Source organism: Lissotriton helveticus, chromosome 11 (genome assembly GCF_964261635.1).
Source record: "Lissotriton helveticus chromosome 11, aLisHel1.1, whole genome shotgun sequence".
Lineage (NCBI taxonomy): Eukaryota > Metazoa > Chordata > Amphibia > Caudata > Salamandridae > Lissotriton > Lissotriton helveticus.
Window position 1 is genome coordinate 630,482,328 of NC_136072.1, and position 20,375 is coordinate 630,502,702.

At 44.9% G+C, this 20,375-nt stretch overlaps 1 protein-coding gene across 1 annotated transcript in view; it reads right to left on the reverse strand.

The window, feature by feature from the left end:
• The window catches only part of LOC144790864 (autoimmune regulator-like), a 154,272-nt gene that overhangs the window by 108,537 nt on the left and 25,360 nt on the right, over window positions 1-20,375 (reverse strand). The window contains exon 3 of the mRNA XM_078665524.1: window positions 3,303-3,477. Within this exon, the coding sequence (XP_078521650.1) occupies window positions 3,303-3,477 (175 nt within the window). The remainder of the gene's footprint in view (window positions 1-3,302; window positions 3,478-20,375) is intronic.

Consider the following 20,375-nt stretch of genomic DNA (forward strand, 5'->3'; position numbering starts at 1 on the left):
CTGCGAGGGGGATTGTGTGCGGCAAATGAGATGAGCTCCACCATCCCTTGTTAGCGTGCAACACCTGCTTTGCTCGCTGGAACAAATGCAACATTGGCCCGATAACAACTTCTCATCTGTGTTGAAACAGTATTTCCTAATGTGAGAGGTTGGTCTTCAATGTTAAAGAATGCACTGAGCAAGAATCTTAAGACATCATAAACCAGTATTATGGAAGGGAGGGTGTGATGTAGATTTTATGTGTGGGCTACAGGCTTAAAATCCATAGTAGGTTGTATGATGGCAGAGCTTTGTGATTTAACTTGGTTTTTTGATGTATCCCTTATCGGAGCCTTGATAAAAATCAGGTTCACTCTGAACCTTGACTTCTTCAATTTCTCTTTCTCACTTTGAAGTATATTGGTAAGTAATAGGGGAAGCGAAGTTGTCTTGAGAGAATCGTCCTTTTTAACATATTTTCCTCAACAAACATTCACACAAATACCAATCTGAAGTGTCAGGACCAGGTTTCACCAGAGTGACAGATTGAGCCTTCAAGTATGAGTCATTCCAGTAGACTTTGTGGAGAGAGGAGATAAATACTCACTTGGAGACGTGCCTGAGGTAACACATATCTGCTGCTGACCTCAGAAAGCCAGGATCAAGGGCAATTGAGACTGCCAGCTGTTCTTCATTGGCACTGAGCATGTCCTGGGTCTTTGGGCCAGATGTGTCAGTGTTAGGAATAGAGATGACCTAATTGCAATTTTCTGTGAATCGCAAATCTAAATCACTATTCCTAATGTATGACAACACTCATGAAATTTTATTTAGCAATTCTTAGTGGGCTGCAAATCAATTTACCACATGAATAAATAATGAGGTAGGTCGCAATTTGTGAATCATTCGGAATCAACGCTATCACAGGGATGGTAACCTGCTTATGTCAGCAGACCACCATGTCTTTGAATACTTTCAAATAAATCAATTTTTTAAAATAAAATGCATCCCGTATTCCTTAAAGGAAAACAGGATGCGTTTAAAAAGGAAAGTTTCTTAAACATACTTATTTTTTACATTCACTTTGGCAGTTGGTAAATTATTAATGTTTTGCAACCGGAATTCAGTCTCAAAACATGATTACATACCATTACGATTCGGTATTTGCTAGGGACACGCCCTTTCCAAATACCGAATCGTTATTTGGTCACAAACAAAAATTATGCAGCCTGATTCATCAAGCTAAATTGCACTTGCAAAGGGCAAGATTCTCAGAATCTTGCCTTTTGCGAGTGCAATTTTTGCATTTGGTATTCATCATCCCAAATGCAAAATTCGCTATTAAAGAATTCGCACTTTTGCGAAGAATTGCATTTAAGGAATCTCTATTTGAGATTCCTTAAATGCAATTCATGAATCATTTTAAAATTGCGAAATTGCAATTTTGGGCCGCTATTTACCGAGAGGTCAGACCTCGTGATAAATAGCAAAAACTTAGAAAAATGCATTTAAATGCATTTTTCTAAGTTGCATGTTACACACACACATGTCCTTTGGACATGTGTGTGCGCAACACCAATGTAAATTACATTTCAGGGGTGCTACAGGGTGTCCTTTGGACACCCCTGCACCCTTGAAATCGCATCCTTATTTGCGATTAGCTAATTGCTAATCGCAAATAAGGAATAACTCCCCATGCATTCCTATGGGCCTAAAGGCCCATAGGAATGCATGGGGAGTTATTCCTTATTTGCGATTAGCAATTTGCTAATCGCAAATAAGGAACATGTAGGAATCGCAATATTTTTTGCAATTCCTACATGAATCCCGTTTTGCAAGTCCTTAATAGCGATTCCTTATGAATCGCTATTAGGGGCTCGCAAAACGGGAGAATGATGAATCTGGCTGATGATTCGGTAACGTGCTACCGAATCGCAGTTTGGATTTGATGCATACTTAAAGGCTTTTTGGCGGTGTTAAACGGGCTAATTTCTGCAAATCAGCTTGTTTGCGACTGTAAAAATAGCTTGATACACGTGGCCTTAGTCCACTTTCTCCCTAAACTATTTGTAACAATTCATGGGGGGGTTCAGTGCTTCATATCATGATTTTATGTGATTTGAATTTTTAACACATTGCTTCTGGTGTGTGACAATGCATTTATTTTTAGCAAGAGAATAATTCTATAATACTGCTTCTTTGCAGGTTCAGTTTTGGAACTCAGAATCAGTTTGTGATTGCTGTGAATGCGCTTTAATGCCTCGTCAGGGGTAGTAAGTACCATATAAATGCAATTACAATACAATACAACAGCAATGAGCATATCACCTCTTCCTTTGCAAAGCATATTTTCGCTTCCTGCTATCACTCCTTTCTGGTTGATGTTAATTATTGATACTCATCATGCTTTCCTGGTTTTCACCCTTCAGCCTCCAGGAACAGTTCCCAAACGTTCTGTTGATTTTTGGGACATTTAAAGTTTTGCACAATATTGATGGGTTAGTTTATTTATAAACTTCTTAAGGGAAAGATAATCTACAAAAGGTGGCCTGTTGCTGGCTCAGACTGAGGCGATACAAACCTATCCAAAGTGACAGGAACATCGATTTAAGGCCTTGGCTTTGGGTGATCATTGTATGTACTTTTTTGATGCCGTTCACCTGTAATCACGTGCACAAAGACAGAGATCACAGTCATGTGACAGATGGTTTTCTGGTGCTGTGAAACACAAGGATAATAATGCAAATTAACACATTATTTTTGCATTGTGTTTATCTGCTCCAATATTGGCATACGCACGTCTTAGCCTCATTCATCCCCAAATACCTGGCCACATCTGCTTTTGCTGAACAATATTTTTCAATGCAGCAAACCATTAGTTCACAAGATGCATTTGAATCTTTTCCAGTTGGCCGTGAACAGGTAGTAAAATATTTTTGTGGGTTTGATGCACCTGCTGCAGAGATTTTTAACCCCAATATGACCTATTCTGTTTTCATAATTTCTGCACGGATAATGAGTAGATTGGAGTCTAGAAGGGACTCTAATATTGTAAGCCTAGGATGTAATTTCGCATTGAAAAGATTTGCCTGATTTCTCATAGCAATAACGTACTATGCATTGTACTGGATAGCAGTAACTCTTGATATCTATAACAACGTGAATTCCTGGTGTGGGTATTGGAACTATGTGAGGATACACTGCCACAGATAAGGCCTTCAAGACCAGTGTCAATGACCAGAAACAGCTGATGTGTCTGAGAGTGTTCATTCCACTTGAACTCCCTAATGTCATGGCAGTGAATGGTACAAGCCCTCACGAACCTTGAATGAAGCTGCTCTGGATGGCAGGAAGCTTGGCATACCGCTCCAGATTATACTCCTTGAAGAGGACCTGCCAGAAGCCTTGGATGGAGGTGAGGTCCCTGCCCAGGAGCCAGGTCAGCAGTGCGTGGAAGGCCTTGTGGCAGCCGTCTCGCTCTGTGAGGCGGAGAGTCTCCTGGAATGAGAGAAAACTATTCAAAATAAGGACAAGGAGTGCTTCTAAGCTGATACCGGAAGTTGTATTCACGTTGCTGCTAGTATAAAGTTTGCGATGACGTTACTGATATTGTAATTTCTTTGTAAATAAAATTTTATTAATTTTATGCATAGAACGATAGCAAACAACGCACAGTATAGAACACGCTAATGTCACAGTAGCACATGTAGGACAGAAACTGAGGGTCAAGTCAATCATTACCCAGATTGAAGTATGACCACCACTTCCCCCAGATTTTACCATGTTTGCGGGGTCGGCCCTAACTGTATTTATGGTTCTGCTATCTGGGCACACCAAACCGTTGCTGAGCGCCATTCAGCCAGTGTTGGCAGAGACTGGGATTTCCTATGTCGGCTATGTCGCGCTTTGATATCACCGTACCTATGCATACCAAGATGTGTTCTCCTTGGGGTCCTACCACCACCCCAGGATGCCCAGAAATGCAATTGGGGCAGAACAATCTACCTGTGTCCAGAATTGCAGAACGAGTAGTGAAGATCAGGGGCCAGTACTTTGTGGCACCTTCAGTGCGGGGAACAACGTTTACAACGCAACTTTAACAACGCAGTACCTTTACGACGCAACCATTACAACGCAAGTCATTACAACGACTTGCGCTGGGGGGCGCTCTAGGATAGGGAATAGTTTTAATTACTATCCAACACCTTCCCTACTATCCACGGGGACTGGAATTGGAATAGTAAATTAAACTATTCACTATCCAGTGCCCGCCAACGCAAGTCGTTGAAACAACTTGTGTTGTAAAAGTTGCATCGTAAAGGCATGCGTTGTAAAAGCATGCGTTGTAACGACGTACATCCTTCAGTGCTCCATTCTGCTTTTTGGGATTGCTCCGGCTAGTTGAAGACCGTCGCCTGGTTGACTATCCGTCTCATCGATAACTCCCAGAATTGTGTCCTCCATTAGATCTACCTCTTCCCCTAGAGAGCAGTCTACATCAGCTGATACTGATGCTACTATCGCTGGCAATAACCTAGTGTTACTTATTACATTGTTATTAAGTATCCGTGGTATTATGGTAGAGCCAACAGTTTCCATCTCTATTACATCGGGTTCTTCGCCAGCAGCTCAGCAGGTAAACCGGGGATACTCCCAGTCTTGTCCACGGCATCCACTGGACTTAAAGCCTCCGCAATTCCCTGAGACTTCTAAGGAGTTGACTGGACATCAGCCTCATGAGACTCGTAAGACGTGAGCTGTAAAACACTGCTACAATGTTTCACCACAGAGGCTACTGACGTGCCCGCCCGTTACAATGTTGCTTTCAATCTACTATGTTGCCCTAGATATTGTAGGTGAAGCATTCTATCCAGTGGGGGCCTCCGCCATTAGGACATTCACCAGTGAAATATCTTCCCTAGCATCTAGGGACTCACTTGCACATGGTTGCAGCATATTTTTTTTAACACAGGTTTTACGGATGCTTGGAGGACACTGTACCCTACTCTACCAAGGTACACATATTATTCATCCCCACACAAGCACTATTCTCAGATTGATGTAATATTTATTAAGTGGGGGATTCTGGGGGAAGTCGAGGTTTCATCGGACCATAACCCTAGTTATGTATAAGCTTGTCAGGGGCTGGGGGCTGATTGTGTCACTGTTCGTTTCCTAGACATCTTGTCGCTAATTTAGACTACTGTAAGGTTGTGGCAAGTTCTCTCACCGGATTTCTGGAGGATAACATGGGGACAGCTTCATATTTTGTGGTGTGGGATGCATTGAACGCCTACATTATGTGTATTATGGCACAGTTTATTTATACTCAAAATAGGGATATGCAAAATAGTGTTAGTCAACTGCCCCCAGGCAATTTCACAATTGGAATTACGCCATGCAGCAGCTATTACGGCGGGGCGTCCTGACGAGTGAGCTCTGCATATGCAGCTTATTGATTGGCAATCTCAATTAATTCTATATTTTAGGGAGAACATTGTGGCTACTAGCGCCAAACATAAAGCTCTTCAGTATGAATATGGGGATCAGGTTGGTTGTGTACTGGCTCATCAGATTTCAGAGAGAAAGTCCAGGTGCCTGATCCAGGGAATCAAAGGTAGTGATGGTTCAGTTTATACCCTTCCTCAAGCCATTGCTGAACATTTCTCTATATTTTATCAGTAACTATATAGAAAACCTCAAATTTCTCGTATGTTGGAAGTACCAACTTATGTCGAAGTTAGCAGGTTTCCAAAGTTAGAGGAATTTCAGGCAGCATGGTTACAGATTGATAGCACTTCTGGGGAACTAGAGGCTGCCATTGCAGCTCTGTGCTCAGGCAAAGTGGCAGATGATGACGATAAGATCTTTAAATTAAATTTAAAATTCAATTAACGGTCCCAGGAAGACCGCCAAACCTATAGTGCACCTGCCCGCCGGTTTACAAGTTTAATCCAGGGCGGGCAGTGCTGCAGCGGTCTCACGACGGTGTTATGTTAGGCTCATAGGAGAACCTAACAAGCATACCTCTGCTGTGAGACCATTTCATTTCTTTACAAGTGACACACTGGGAGAGCAAGGGGCGTGTAAATAAGCCAGAAGTGCTTATCTGTACCTTGAAGTTGTGATTGCCACCCTCGAATCACCACATTACCCTGCATCAGGCACCTTGATTATTTTCCCAGTTATTTTTCAGTCCTTAAAAGAACCAGTAGGTTAAAATGACAATGAATTTTAGTCTTTTACTCCGTGTATGCCCAGATATGGAAACATATTTTTTGCGTAAATCTATATGTGGTATTCCTTATCTGGGAATGCATTACACAATGGTGCTTATTCACAAGTCTCTTGAGTCGCTAGTACGTCACCTTTGTGGTGCACTGGCGGCGCAAGGGGCTTGTAAATAAGCCCCAAAGTGTTCTGGAGGCACAATGAGCGTGTGCGCCCATATTCTGCAACACCGGCGTACTATGGTATTATAGAAGAATCCGCAGATGCTTCTGCGGCCCCTTTTGTAATACCGATCTGTGCATCACGAAGAGGTGGCGCACAGTTAGGGGCTTATTTACAAGCCCCTTGCACCGCTGGTGCATCAATTTTTCTCATATTAAGAGTGACGCACCGGCAGTGGAAGGAGCTTGTAAATAAGCCTCTTAGTTCGCAGCCAAGGGCGACCACTGACAGGGGGAAAGGAGATCCCATGGCCTAGTCACTCGCTGCATCCATCTGTACACTCAGACAATAAACAAACAATCACTCGTGCACTGACAACACACTATTGGCCAGATGTATGACCACTTTTAGCATGCGCAAATGGGTTAGCGAATGGCCATATACTAACACAATTTTGCGAGTCGCAAATGAATTGCGACTCGCAAAAAAGTGTTTAGAGACTCGCTATTGGAAGGGGCGTTTCCTTCTAAATAGCGAATCTGTAACACATTTACAAATATTTTCTGACCGCAATTGCGGTCACAAAATACTCCCAAATCACCACCCTCTTCAAGAGGGTGGTAATGGAGTCGCAAATGGGAAGGGGTCCCCAGGGGACCCGTTCCCTATTTTTTAAGGGCAGGCAGGGTCCCAGGGACCACTACTTCCCCTTAAAAAATTAAACAAAAACGTTTCATTTATTTTTTTAAAAGGCATCCTGCTTTCCTTTAAGGAAAACGGACTGCATTAAAAAAAACTGCTTTATTTAACGCCTTAACCGCGGCGGTTTTTCCGCCGCGGTGTGGGCGTTCTAAAGGGTGGGCGGGGCCGCGTCGGCCGTTGGACGTGCGCAGCACCAGGGAGGTAGCTTGCGCGACGTCCAACGGCCGACGGCAGCAGGGAAGGGGTTAAAAGCAGTCGCAGACATGGTGGTCTGCTGAGCCCAGCAGGCCACCATATCTGGGAGGGCCTGCCATTCCCAATGGGCTCGCAAATTGTGAGACGCTCATTAGTATTCATGAGCCTCGCAATTTGCGACCCATTGGGAATCGCAAACAGTGTTGTACATGCAAAATATCACCTCGCAAATTGCAAGGCGCTATTTTGCTCATCGTACATCAGGCCATGAGCCACACACATTCAGACACATATAGACAGATGCAATTAAAAATAAATTTGCAGGCATGCATGCATGCAGATCAATAAATCTATGGGCACCTGTGCACGTAGCCAGCAACGATTCAAATACATGTGCAAGTAAACCCACTGATATGGGAGTACCCACTCACTTAGCCCAAAAGCAGCACTCAGATATAAAATGCGCATTCAGCTGCCCATCTACAAAGACAACACTCGTAAGCATGGATACAATTGCATACAACACTCAGACAGTATCACATGGACAGATGGATGAAGTAATGAGAGGCTGAAGGATGGATATCGGTGCTAGGTCTATGAAGGCTTCGTTTTCTCTTAATTGTTGGTTCCTGTGCAGAGTAAATTAGATTCAAGGTTTAGATAAGAGTGGTGTGCCATTTCCCATTCAACCATTGACTTCTCAAATCAAGAAATCACGTGTTTTTAAAGCAAGATCTGCCTTTCTCATGCTTGCCCCTTTAGAATGATCACCCATAGGTAACAATAAAGTGCAATTTGCAAGTCCATTCAATCCCTGGCCTTTTTGCTGTAATTACACATACAGAACTGTGCAATTCAGACCGAATGTATCTCTAGGTCTAAGACAGTGCTGACTGCAGTCATGACGTGTTTCAGAAAATGCACACTTCGGCAGTTTTAATTTCATATATAAAAATTGTGACCAGTATCAATGATATTGAAAGTTTTACTTGTTTTTGTGTCACTCTCCATATATATATGAGTCTAATAGCATGCTAAGCAGCATCTTAATTTGTTTAGCCTGCTTGCCTGTCACAGTTTCATTCTAATGTTTGTGTTTACCTCTGGAAATAAAGATCTCTTATAAAATATACATTTCATTTAACAAAAATTTAGACTAAACCACTGTGAAATGTATGATTCTTTGTCTGAATAATTGAAGTGATATGCACACAGCAATCACAGTTACTTGATTGCCGCTTTATGGAATCTGTAAAGATAGGAATCAATTAGCATCACGCACCTAAGAAATATTGCAGCTGATACACGAGCAAAGTGGAATAGTACAACAGCACCTGTCATACATGACACTTTCATACCTCTCTTGAAGCGCGAATCAAGAAGCTTACAAATTCATGTCAGACCAAGCCGTCGTTATTTATTTCACATGTTCACTGCACGTGACCTCAATTCCTTTAATTTGTCATGAACACTGGACTAAATAAATTGAAAACCTTCTTCTGCTACCTGTCTTGGGTATATCTCCTCCAATATTATTGGAGTCAAAGAGCATAAAGGGAGCAATATTGTCCCATGTTGTAATGTTAAACTTAATTCGTTTAGCGCCAGAACTTCGAGGTTCTGGTTATAATTCCAGTGGCGGCTGGTGGTATTTCAAAGAAGTGAGGCGTAAAAGTTGCGGGTGTAGCTAGGGAGTTCAACTAGCAAAAGGGAGTTTCGGGGGAGGTTCTTTCCCTGAGAACATTTTTAAAAAAGAGGGGGCAAATGGTGCATTTTCAAGCAAATTTGAGAAAGCAAGAAGACTAATGAAGCAATTGTGAAAGTGTAGTTATGACATCAATAAAGAGATTTCATATGATAATGTAGGTAGCTGTTTATTCAGTATGACCACAGAACTTCATAAAAGACTTTGTGATAACAGTAACCAGTGTAAAATATGCTGCTACAGAAATCACAAAAAGGTTTAAGATTCAAAAGTATTTCCAAATTATTGATTTTTTGCAGGCTATACATAGTACAGCTCTTTTTAGGTCTCGGCCTGATCCAGCGCATGCGCTGGTCTCGGCCGAGACCTTATGTAGGGCTCTGAAAAATGCTACTTTGCTGGCGATCAGCTTGCTAGAACGCGCACAAGAGTGCGTGCACGCATGCGCGTTATAGCAAGCTGATCAACGACAACTTGCGTTTCTGAAGCTGCTAATTGTGCACTGCAAGTTGTGCATACGTGTACTGTGTACTCCGGGAGACAGTGGCACGTGACATTGGTAAACTGTGCTGGGTGAAGAGAAGTTGTCGATAACGTAAAGCTGGTTTAAGGTGAGCCGTGTTACACTGTACGTTCCGAGACAAGGGGTAACCCAATTATAGTCAAAGGACCTGGGTAGCAAGTATTATAGTCAACAAATGGTCCTAGACATTAACTCAGCCTATACAATATAATGATACAATTCAATCAATCACTTTTTTCGGTCTTGAATTAAATCAAATGAAATTCATATAAATCAGAACATGACAGATACAGTAGTCCAGAGCATCAATTAATACAAAAATTACACAAAGAACCAAATGAATATGCCTCACAAAAATCCGAGAGACTTCCTTCATTTAATATATATTTTTAAGGATACACAATATATACACATATTTACAAACAGGGTTCAGTATCAGTAAGAGTGCACAGGAAAGGGTGAAAGTAAGTGCTCGTGTAAAGCGACCAAGAAGGTCAGTTGTAGAAAAATTGAATTATTTAAAAACAACAATAGATTAGCCTGTCCTGAAAAGTATATCGCTCGCAAAAAATGTAATTCTTTCTTGCTGGCACGTAATTGAATAGTCCTCCGTATTCCTGAGTTGGCACAGGAGACAACGGGAAAGGGAGGGGGGGAAGGGGCCAAGAAAATTAGGTACAGGCTACCACAATAAGGGGGGATTGTCGACGTTTTGACCCAAAACAAAATACTGGGTGGCTAGGTTCCTCAGGGGCGGGTCTTCATCAGGACGAGGGAGGGAAGGGAAGGGGCAATGTGCACGTTGATGTAATGACCCCAATATCAATGGTCACCCTCAGTCGGTGTGCCAAACGTACGGTGTTACTCCATACCCAGACGCAGTATCAATGTGCTAGGTTGAGCACAACACGCCGTCCCATTCAATTATTCTCTTCAACGATAAATAGCTTTTTTAATGTTCAGAAACACCAACTTAATGCCTCAGAACACGCTCTGTAATGGCTCCAAGTCGCCTCACACAGATGCGGAAACCCCGTACATTGAGGGGCTGTAACATTCGTGCACATTGCCCCTTCCCTTCCCTCCCTCGTCCTGATGAAGACCCGCCCCTGAGGAACCTAGCCACCCAGTATTTTGTTTTGGGTCGAAATGTCGACAATCCCCCCTTATTGTGGTAGCCTTTTTCTACAACTGACCTTCTTGGTCGCTTTACACGAGCACTTACTTTCACCCTTTCCTGTGCACTCTTACTGATACTGAACCCTGTTTGTAAATATGTGTATATATTGTGTATCCTTAAAAATATATATTAAATGAAGGAAGTCTCTCGGATTTTTGTGAGGCATATTCATTTGGTTCTTTGTGTAATTTTTGTATTAATTGATGCTCTGGACTATTGTATCTGTCATGTTCTGATTTATATGAATTTCATTTGATTTAATACAAGACCGAAAAAAGTGATTGATTGAATTGTATCATTATATTGTATAGGCTGAGTTAATGTCTAGGACCATTTGTTGACTATAACACTGTACGTGCCATCAGCTGTGCAACAAGTGATCACACTCTTCCCTCTCTGCTGTCCATGGCTCGCTGTCAACTTCCCGCTGGGCTATCAGCAGTGCAACAGGCGCTTTCACTCTTCCCTCTCTGCTGTCCAGGGCTCGCTGTCAACCTCCCGCTAGGCTTTAATAACGCTCGACCGTCATTGATGAGCATGTCTATTTCTCCACTTTGAAAGCTGACACCATTGACTCCGCTCCAATCAGCTCTGCGTAGCGCGGCCAGTCACACGCTGCTTTGCCCCAGCACTCTTCGTTCTCCTCACACACGCATCACGTTACTGATGGCATTCATAGGCAGCCTCATCCATACAAATATCACTTTTCCTCACTTCAGGTACAGTTTAGCACAGAAACTGAGAGCTTATCCTATCCAGCTTTGTCTGACCTGTACTTTTCTCTTAGATCGATCCCTTGGTAGAGTACCTTCTACTGGCGATCTGACTGAAATCGGAAATGTAAACAACCGTCATTCCCTCATTGACCAATGATATTCTCGGTTAGGCTTCCATGTCAAACTTCACTCTAAAGGTGAAGCCAGTATTAGTTAACTGGCATATTTTACTATCTCCTCAGAGAGACTCAGTCAGTAATTACTCGTTTAATATGTTATTTCACTGTAAATTGTCTTCAGTTTTTAACAAGGTCTCACTGTTATTTCTAGCATTGACAAGAGAAGACCGTAATTTACAGAGCTTGGAACAAATATGTTAATATGAAAATAGTTACAAAAAGTATTTCATGGTCGCAATACAAGTTGTATCTGGTTTGTTTTCAGCCTTCTTTAAGTATGTTTATCAGATGTTATTTATCGGAATATGTATTTTATATATTTGTGAACATAAAGACTGGGCCTTTTGTAAGAAACGTATTTTTGAAAAACAATGCATCTTAGAGTAACTGCGCTGGCTTTTTTTTAAAGCTCATGAAAAGCTAGCGCTACAGGACAGGTAAATGGACAATGTGATAATAATGTGTCTACATTTCCCTTCCTTATTTTTCCCCGTGTGTGTGGCAATTATGCAATACTGTACATTTAAAATACTCCTCTTTTACGTTCCTCCTTCTTGAGATATCTGAGAGCCACTGGCCCTTTTGAGTGACCCAGTAAATTATTTGTTTTTATCCCTTTAATTTGTATATATCATATTTATTTCTCAATATCGAGTGCCAGATTATAACTCAGAATTGTTAGTAATGTATGGCATTGTTTGTGAGAAGTTTATAATGGTTCAGGCGAAGTCAATTCTGGCCATAGCAACTAATTGGAAAAACTATGAAGTTGTGTAATCACTCTCACTTTATAACTGCTGATGAAACACACCGTTCTATACACAGAGGTCACCCAGCCTGCTCCTGTAATCACCCTTTACAGAGTTGCTCTTGGGCTGGATGACAGCCAGTGTTTAATTCGCTTTCTAGAAAGAGTTGTGTAGTTTTGGTTTGTTGGTTACCAGTGACTGCCTGTAAGTTAAGTTAAAAAAAAGCACCCCCACCCACCCGACGACGGCTGATGGCAATCCAAACTGATTAAAATGAGTGACATCCAACCAGTTGCCCTGCGATACCGTGCTTATTTTGGTGCCATATTTTAATATGTATGTTATTGTTACATATTTTAATCTGATGACTTCTGCATTTTTCTCCCAACTTTCCCCATTATTGTCTGTTCCTTCTGGAATAATATGCTGTTCTCTGCATGGTGCTCCGGTTCAGTTCACTTTAGCCATTGTATATCGTATCACACATACACATCTTTCTAAAAAGACACTGGAAATGGACTTTAAGTGCTAAGGCTAGTGGTCAAGTATTTTACTTTGGTATTTCTTTTTTTCTATTCAGCTCTTGTTTGTCCTGGTGAGTATAAACTGTATCTCGGGCTACAGCAATCCAAAGCTAGTACACCTGCCTGGAAGGATCTATAACAAGCATTGGCATAGCCAATAGGTCTCACCTTTGGGACCTTATAAGTTTTTAGCCATGCAACAGTTGATGTTATTGCACCAAGGATATTGTGATGCATAACTAAATACTTATAAGGTCCCAAACCAAGACCTATTGGCTATGCCAATGCTTGTTTTATAACTGTCTCCACACACTTCACAGCTGAGCTGGTAGCTCTGTTACAATACCCCTCAAAAAGAATAAATGTGCATTAGGAAGCACCTTGTTTATTGTGAGTATACTTCTATGGTCGCCTAGACCGAAATAAAGGTTTTCTGAACTTGAACTGAATTAGGAAGCAATTGTTTTGCTAACAGTCTTTAAAAAGCCCATTTTACATCGTATGCGGTAGCTACCTTACAACAATGCTTCTCAAAAAGAAATAACGTGTATCAGGAAGCTTCAAATATATCCATCAATTAAAACCAACACTGGCTTCCAGACACCCTTTACAATTGCAGATTGATTGGTTGTGCACCCTTACATTTCTTTCTGGGCAGCAGGCACAGTGGCCGAACGCTTGTTTGGCTGCCTGGCACTACCTCGGCTTCACGAGACAGGGGAGTGGAGACTCGTGTCCTGCTTCAGGTGAAGGCTGGAGCATCTGCTGTCGGGGGATGGTTGGCCGTCTTTTAACATCGAGCCCTTCCGATCCTGGACCATAGAAGGTGACAATAGGGTTCGGCCTCGGAGTCAGAACAAATGAGACTCTGGCCTGGCCACAGCAGAAGCCAAGAGGTGTGGTCTCCACCTGGTCTCCTAAATGTGCACCCTTGTGCAAACAACAATTGACGGTTTGGCGCATGAGGAGGGGGAGAAGAGGCTGCATGCTCGCAGAGTCCTTAGTCGGACTCAGCTCCCATGGAGGGCCAATAAAAATGCAGGCAGCTCCATTTGCATAATCCACAGGAACAGAGGCATGGCGGAGGAAATGGGGAAACAGTGCTGGCTGGCTTTCGGCTTTTTAAATTAAAAAAAGAAAAAAGAATAACAGCCTTGCGAGATTCTTCATATTACATATTGACAATTAGGGGATTCACTGAAACTTTTTATTAGCATTCATCTGATTGACTGTAATTCAGCGATTATCCAACTTGTCCTCTGTGATGGAAGTGGAGCGCATAGCAGCAGCAGCAAAGCCAAGGGGTATTGCACGCCTCATGGCAGAGGAACCGTGGGAAGCAGCGACCTTTGAAGGGGTGGAGGCAGGCTGTATTAGAGTCACTGTCTGAACCTTGGGATGTGGATCTCGAACCCGGGGGGATGCCAGGAAATGGCATATAAAAAGGTAAACTTACCTCACAGCCGGTCCGCGCCACCTCTGCTCACCTTGGTGCCTTCATGAACGGCACTGGAGTGGACTGACAACCCCTCTCAGCCAATCCTGGTGCTGCCAGCAGCGCCAGGATTGGCTTAGGGCACGGTTAATCTTCGCCCGCCGCCTGCCCATTAGGAGTCCAAAGGGCTCCTAATGGGCATGCGCACTTGTGTTGTGCTGCTGCCTGTTGCCCCTGGTCTGACAATCATGTCAGTCAACATGACGCCAGACCGCCCACCCCCTTCAGACTCTGAAGGGGTGGGTGGTCCGACGTCATGCTGACTGACATGATTGTCAGTTCTCCCTCGTCGTCTTTGAACTTAAGTAAACTGATACAGATGCCGAGGGAGCTGCCGGCAGGGGGGCTACGCCCCAACGCCCCAATGGACCCATCGCGCCTGTATGATTCTAAAAAGAGTATTGCTCCTAAATCATAGAGCTGGCAAGAGCGGAAAAACGTTTGCTGTTCTCCATGGTGCCTCATCGGTCCTACTGCGATTCAAGCAGCAAGGACCAGAAATCGGTAAACATTACCCTCTGCTCCCTCCTGTCCTCGTCCCATTCATAAACAAACTGAGATAGTCCTATCTCACCAACAGAAAAAGAGAACAGAGAAATGCTGGCCCTACCCTACCCCCTCCCATTGGTAGTACATAAAAGTACCTGTCCCAGCATTTCCTCTGTTCTTTTTTCTGTCTACTGGTAGAATGGGATGACTCAGGAGCTGGTAACTTTTCTGCTGCTGGGCGGTGGGGGCTTTGCTGATGTTTCATGTCTCCTTCCCTGCCTGGCTTGGGGGGGAGTGGCGCGGATTTCATCCTCCATGGTTGCTGTTGTCGCTGGAGGTGTCCAGGCCGCGCCTCGTGGGTTGCCGGGCACATTGGGAGGCACGGCGTCTCTATGCTTCTGAGAGATGGTTCCCGGGAGGAATTCCCTTCCGGGTCTTGTTGCCTAATTTCCGGCTTGCTCTGTGGATCTGGCGGGTCGGGCTGGATCTGTGCCTCAGTGGCCCGCTCTTGGAAGCTGCCTGGTTTTCACCTGTCCTTGGCTGTGGGTCAACTCGGCCAGGTCTTCTTGTTGTTTTGGCCGCATCAGGAAGGGGAATACTGCCTGGTGTGTCCCTGTTCAGATTGTTTTGGACTTCTATGGCCATACTTCCCTCTTGCTCTTGAACTTATCCGCACAATTGGAAATTGGGCACGGTCAGGTCTGGTTAGCACCTAGTAGGATGACCGCACCCGACTTCCTAGTGCTCTTGGCGCCTGCTGGCGTCTTGGTGTTCGGTGAGACATGGGAAACCATTCCAGGAAGCGCAAGCATGTGGAGCGCTTCTCGTCTTCTTCTTCAGACTCTCTCTCCTTCTCCTGCACAATCTAAATGCCGCAGTGAGTGCGCTGATGCTAGGATCAAGAAGTTTATTAAGGAAACTTTGCATGAGAATGGGGTGGGGGTGTTCCAAGGGCTCACTTCCTGTTCATTTCTCTCATTATTCCGGTTCTGAGGAGGACTGGTGAGGGTGAAGAACATAAGGGAAAATACATTGACAAGGGTATGTTTCTGGACTTGCTAAAACTTGTTAAATCCAACATGGGTTTTCTTATTGATGAGGCACCCAGCAATTATAGTGGTTTGTTGCTGCAGCAGTTTCAGAGTTCGGGTTCCCAGGTTCACAGCTAAGCTTTACCCGCTTCAAGACATGTCAAAGGATTTGCGGACTCCATTCCAATTGTTTCTTTTGTGGCTAGTCTTGTGGGTTGGACTTTCTTGGCTTATGATGCTGTGATTAAAGATCCTGTGAATAAGAAGGTGGATGCTTCCCTTCCGAAAGTATACTCCGGTTCTCATCTGGCTGTGCAGTCTGGCTTTTATGATACTTAAATTGCCCAGTCTCTGATTTTGGATTTCAAGGCCCTGTATCAGTAATTGGATGATATGTTTCACTATTGTGGGATTTTGGAGTATATCGAGGGGCAGGCGGAAATATTTTCTGATGTGTCCATCGACATGGTGAGGGCTTCGGACCTATCCGGGGGAGGCTGGTGTGGCAGCCCGCTGCAAACTTGTTTTGAAGGACTGGAAGACTGATTCTTCTCAGAAATACCTGCACTTGCCTTTTCAGGGGACTATGATGTTTATGGAGAAGTTGGAGGGCAAGTTGCATAGGCTTTTTAAGGAGAAAAAGTACTCTTCTTCCTTTAAAGCGCTACAACTGTTTCTTCCAAACCTAAGTCTTTTTTTCATCCCCCTTCTCGGAGGCAGTTTTCTAGGGGTCATGGGAGGTTCTCTTCTGGTTGGGATAGGAAGGTGAAGTTCCCCCCCCCTCAGAAACCTTGTTACTGACTATATGGCAGTGGGTCCCAGATTGTTGGTCGGAGGTCGGCTTCAATTATTCTCCCGGCCGGGTTGCAGTCCTGTTCCGATGTGCGGCTTCTGGACATTGTGTGTTTGGGTTATCTCATCGAGTTTTCGAGGCCTCCTCTGGATTCAGGGATTCGTCCGACTCCTTGGCCATCTTGCCAGACCAAGTGGGCAGAGCTGTCTCTGGGGATCATGTCTCTCTTGGAGAAGGGGGCAATTCAGGAAGTTCTTACTCTGGAAATGGGGTGGTTGGGGGTTAATCCCTGACTTTTATGGTTCCCAAAAGTGACAGGCGGGTTCCGGCTGGCCCTGGACTTAAAAACCCTGAACAAGTTTGTGGTTCATCTGCCCTTCAGAATGGAGACTCTTCAGCGGGTGATTCCGTTGGTTCTCCCAGGCCATTCTTGTGCACCCTCAATCTCCAGGACGCTTACTATCATGTCCCGGTTCACCCCAGCTCTCGCAGATTCCTGAGGTTTTGTTTTCAGGGCCAACAGTTTCACTTTCGGGTCCTGACTTTTGGCCTGTGGTCTGCCCCAATGGTGTTCACCAAGGTGGTGCGCCAGTGGAGAAGTGTGGCTCAAATGGTTAGAGCAGCAGACCCTGATGCAGAGGTCTGGTCCAGGACCAGGGTTCAATACCCGCCTCGGTGGGTCTTGGGCTCAATTTCCTCGCACCTGATAATTCTCGCCTCGGTGCCTATTCTGATCATGGGTCCCACTCTGCAACTCTGGGCAATAGCTTGCTTAATCTCCACAACGGCCCCAACAGCGCTGGGATGCCTGGCTTCACATTGGGCGTGCCCAGGAGTGGACATTTCACAGGGAAAAGCCAGGAAGGGTTCCTAAGCGGTATACGGACAGCGCCGGGACACTTCCATTGGAGGTAGCTGTGCGCTTTACAAAATGCTGGCTGGCATTGGTGGCATCGTTAGATCTTCAAGGTGTCCTTGTCTACCCGTGCCTTGACGATTGGCTGATCTATGCTTCCTCATGGGATCAGTTGTTGGTGAATCAGGGGTTGGTGTTCTGTGTTGCAGGCACATGGGTTTCTGCCGAACCTTTCCAAGTGTCAGCTGGAGTCCTCGCAGGACTTGACTTTCATTGAGTGTGCTTTCACACCCATCTGAACAAGTGTTCCTGCCTGTCTCTCGGGCGGTGAACTTGAGTTCCCTTGCTCTGGAGTGCTTGATGGAGTTCTCTTTCTGATCCGTCTCTAGTTGAGGCTTCAGGGTCTCGTGTCGGTGGACGGTTTTCACAGTGACTTGGGCATGGTTTCATCTCCGCCTTTGTTGTTGTATCTGTTTGCCCGTTGGAATCCTTTGTCTCACGATTTGGCTCTTCTGGTTCTGGTATCTCCTTCGCTCCTCCCTGCCCTGCACTGGTAGACGGTGCTGGACAATTTTTCTCAGGGTCTGCCATCACAATCCTCTCCTCTGGTGATCCTGATGATGGATACCAGTGCTTTCGGGTCGTTGATACCTTCTGGAGGGGCAGCGTTTGTCAGTTTGGCAGGAGCTGACAGCGGTCTCCTGAGCTGTCATGGGATTCTGCAATCCGTTTGTGGGGTGCAATGTGGTTGTGCGTTCAGACAACATGGTGTCGTGGCCTACCTGAACCATCAAGGGAGGTCCAGGTCCAAGTCTCCGAATGTGGTGGTGATTCCCTTGTTTTGTTGGATGGAGTGGCATCTGTTATCACTCACGGCTGGTCATATCCAGGGTGTGGGCAAAGGGTTGGCAGATGCCCTCAGTTGTTATTTCCCCACCTCCCAGGAGTTTTCTCTGACTCCAGAAGCTTTTCAGCTTATGTGCAGGAGGTTTGGCCTTCCTTATCTCGACCTCTTTGCTTCCCGGCACAATGCTCAACTGTCTCAGTTCTGCTCCCGTATCCATCAGGAGGGGGAATGGGCAGTGGATTCTCTGACCATTCCTTGGTCATTGCGCCTGCTGTATGCTTGTGCTGGTCCGCAGGTTTTTGGCTCGCCTGGGACAGGAGTCCCAGGAGGTGGTGGTTCTGGTACCGTTTTGGCCTCGTCGGTCTTGGTTCCCCACTCTGAGGCTGTTGGCGGTGCAGGGTCCCTGGTTTCTCCCATGCTTTCAGTCTCCCCTGTGGTCTTCTCCAATGTTGTATCTCCCGTGGCTGCGGCTGTCAGTGTGAAAGTTGAGCGGCAGGAATTTCCATAAGCATTTAGCCTGGGCTCTGCAACAGACCTGTAAGCCTTATACTTTGAAGTCCTATGGGCGTCATTGGGAGAATTTCCAGCGCGGGTGTCGGGCTCTTGACTTGTCCCACCTGGACTGCTCTCTGCCTGAGGTACTGCAGTTTTTCTGGGTAGGGTTTGAGAAGCAGATGTCCGTTTCCACTTTGCAGGCTCAGTGGGCCACGATCAAGGCATTCCATTTCCTTTGGGGTAATTTGTCAGATGTGAAGGACTTGGTCTCTCGGTTGTTAAAGAGCGTTTTTTTGGCCCTTCCTGTGGTGTGGCTGTCTTTCCTTTTGGGACCTTCCCCTGGTGTTGCTGGCTCTGATGGCTTCTCCCTTTGAGCCTTTGGCTGAGGTGGACATGAATTTTGTGATGTTAAAGGTGTTTTCTTAGGTGGCAATTACTTTGGCCAGGCACCTTGGGGAGTTGGGGGCTCTAATGGCACGAGAGCCCTTTTTGTATTTTTCTGATGATGGGGTAGTCCTCAGGTTGGATTCCTCTTTTGTCCCCAAGGTGCCTTCTAAGTACTATTGTTCCCAGGAATTGGTGTTGCCTGCTTTAAGCACTGATCAGGTGCCTGTCAATGGCCTTCGTTGGTACTTGCTTGATGTCTACCAGGCTTTGCGTATATATCTTGATCGCACTTGTCCTTTTAGGTAGTTGGACTCCCTGTTTGTATCTTTTGGGGTTTCCTCTTGCAGGGGGAAGACTTATTTTTCCATTGGGCACTGTCTGAAACAGGTCATTATGTTGGCCTACTCTCTTTCAGGTTCTCCTCCTCCGGCGGGTGTGTAGGGGCATTCTACCCAGAAGGTGGCAGCCTCCTGGGCTTGGGTTCTGGGGTTTCCCTGTCAGAAATCTGTAGGGCACCTACTTGGGCCTCCTCTAATACTTCTATGAGGCATAATCAGACCCAGAATGTGCTGGGGGATGATGCTAATTTTGGTTTAGGGGTACTGCGAGCCGTGTACTCATGACCTTGTTTTTCTGTGTTAATAAATCACTGGGTTTTGCTCTCTGACTTGTGTTCTGGTGGTTTGTTATTGATAAATGCTGGTTGTTGCTTGGGTGTTCTTACTTTGTTTTATGAATGGGACGAGGACAGGAGGGGCCTGGGGTAACGCCCTATTACTTAACGGTAATCTTCATTACTCCTGGTCCTGTTGTCCTCATCCCATACTTTACTACCCTCCCGCCCTGCCAGACTTGCTGGCCTTCATCGGGGGCTTGGTAGTTCGGAGGGAATGCTGGGGGGTGGGGTAGAACCAGCATTCCTTTGTTCTTTTTTTCTGTTGGTGAGATAGGATTATCTCACTTTGATTATAAATGGGACGTGGACAACGGGACCAGGAGTAATGAAGATTACGGTAAGTAAGAGGGCATTACCATGACTCACCTGTAAAGGAGAGCTCCGGAAAATAGCACCCCAAAAAATAAGCAGGATGACGGAGTAGCAAAACAGGCAGCTGCACCCTATTTACCAAACACTGA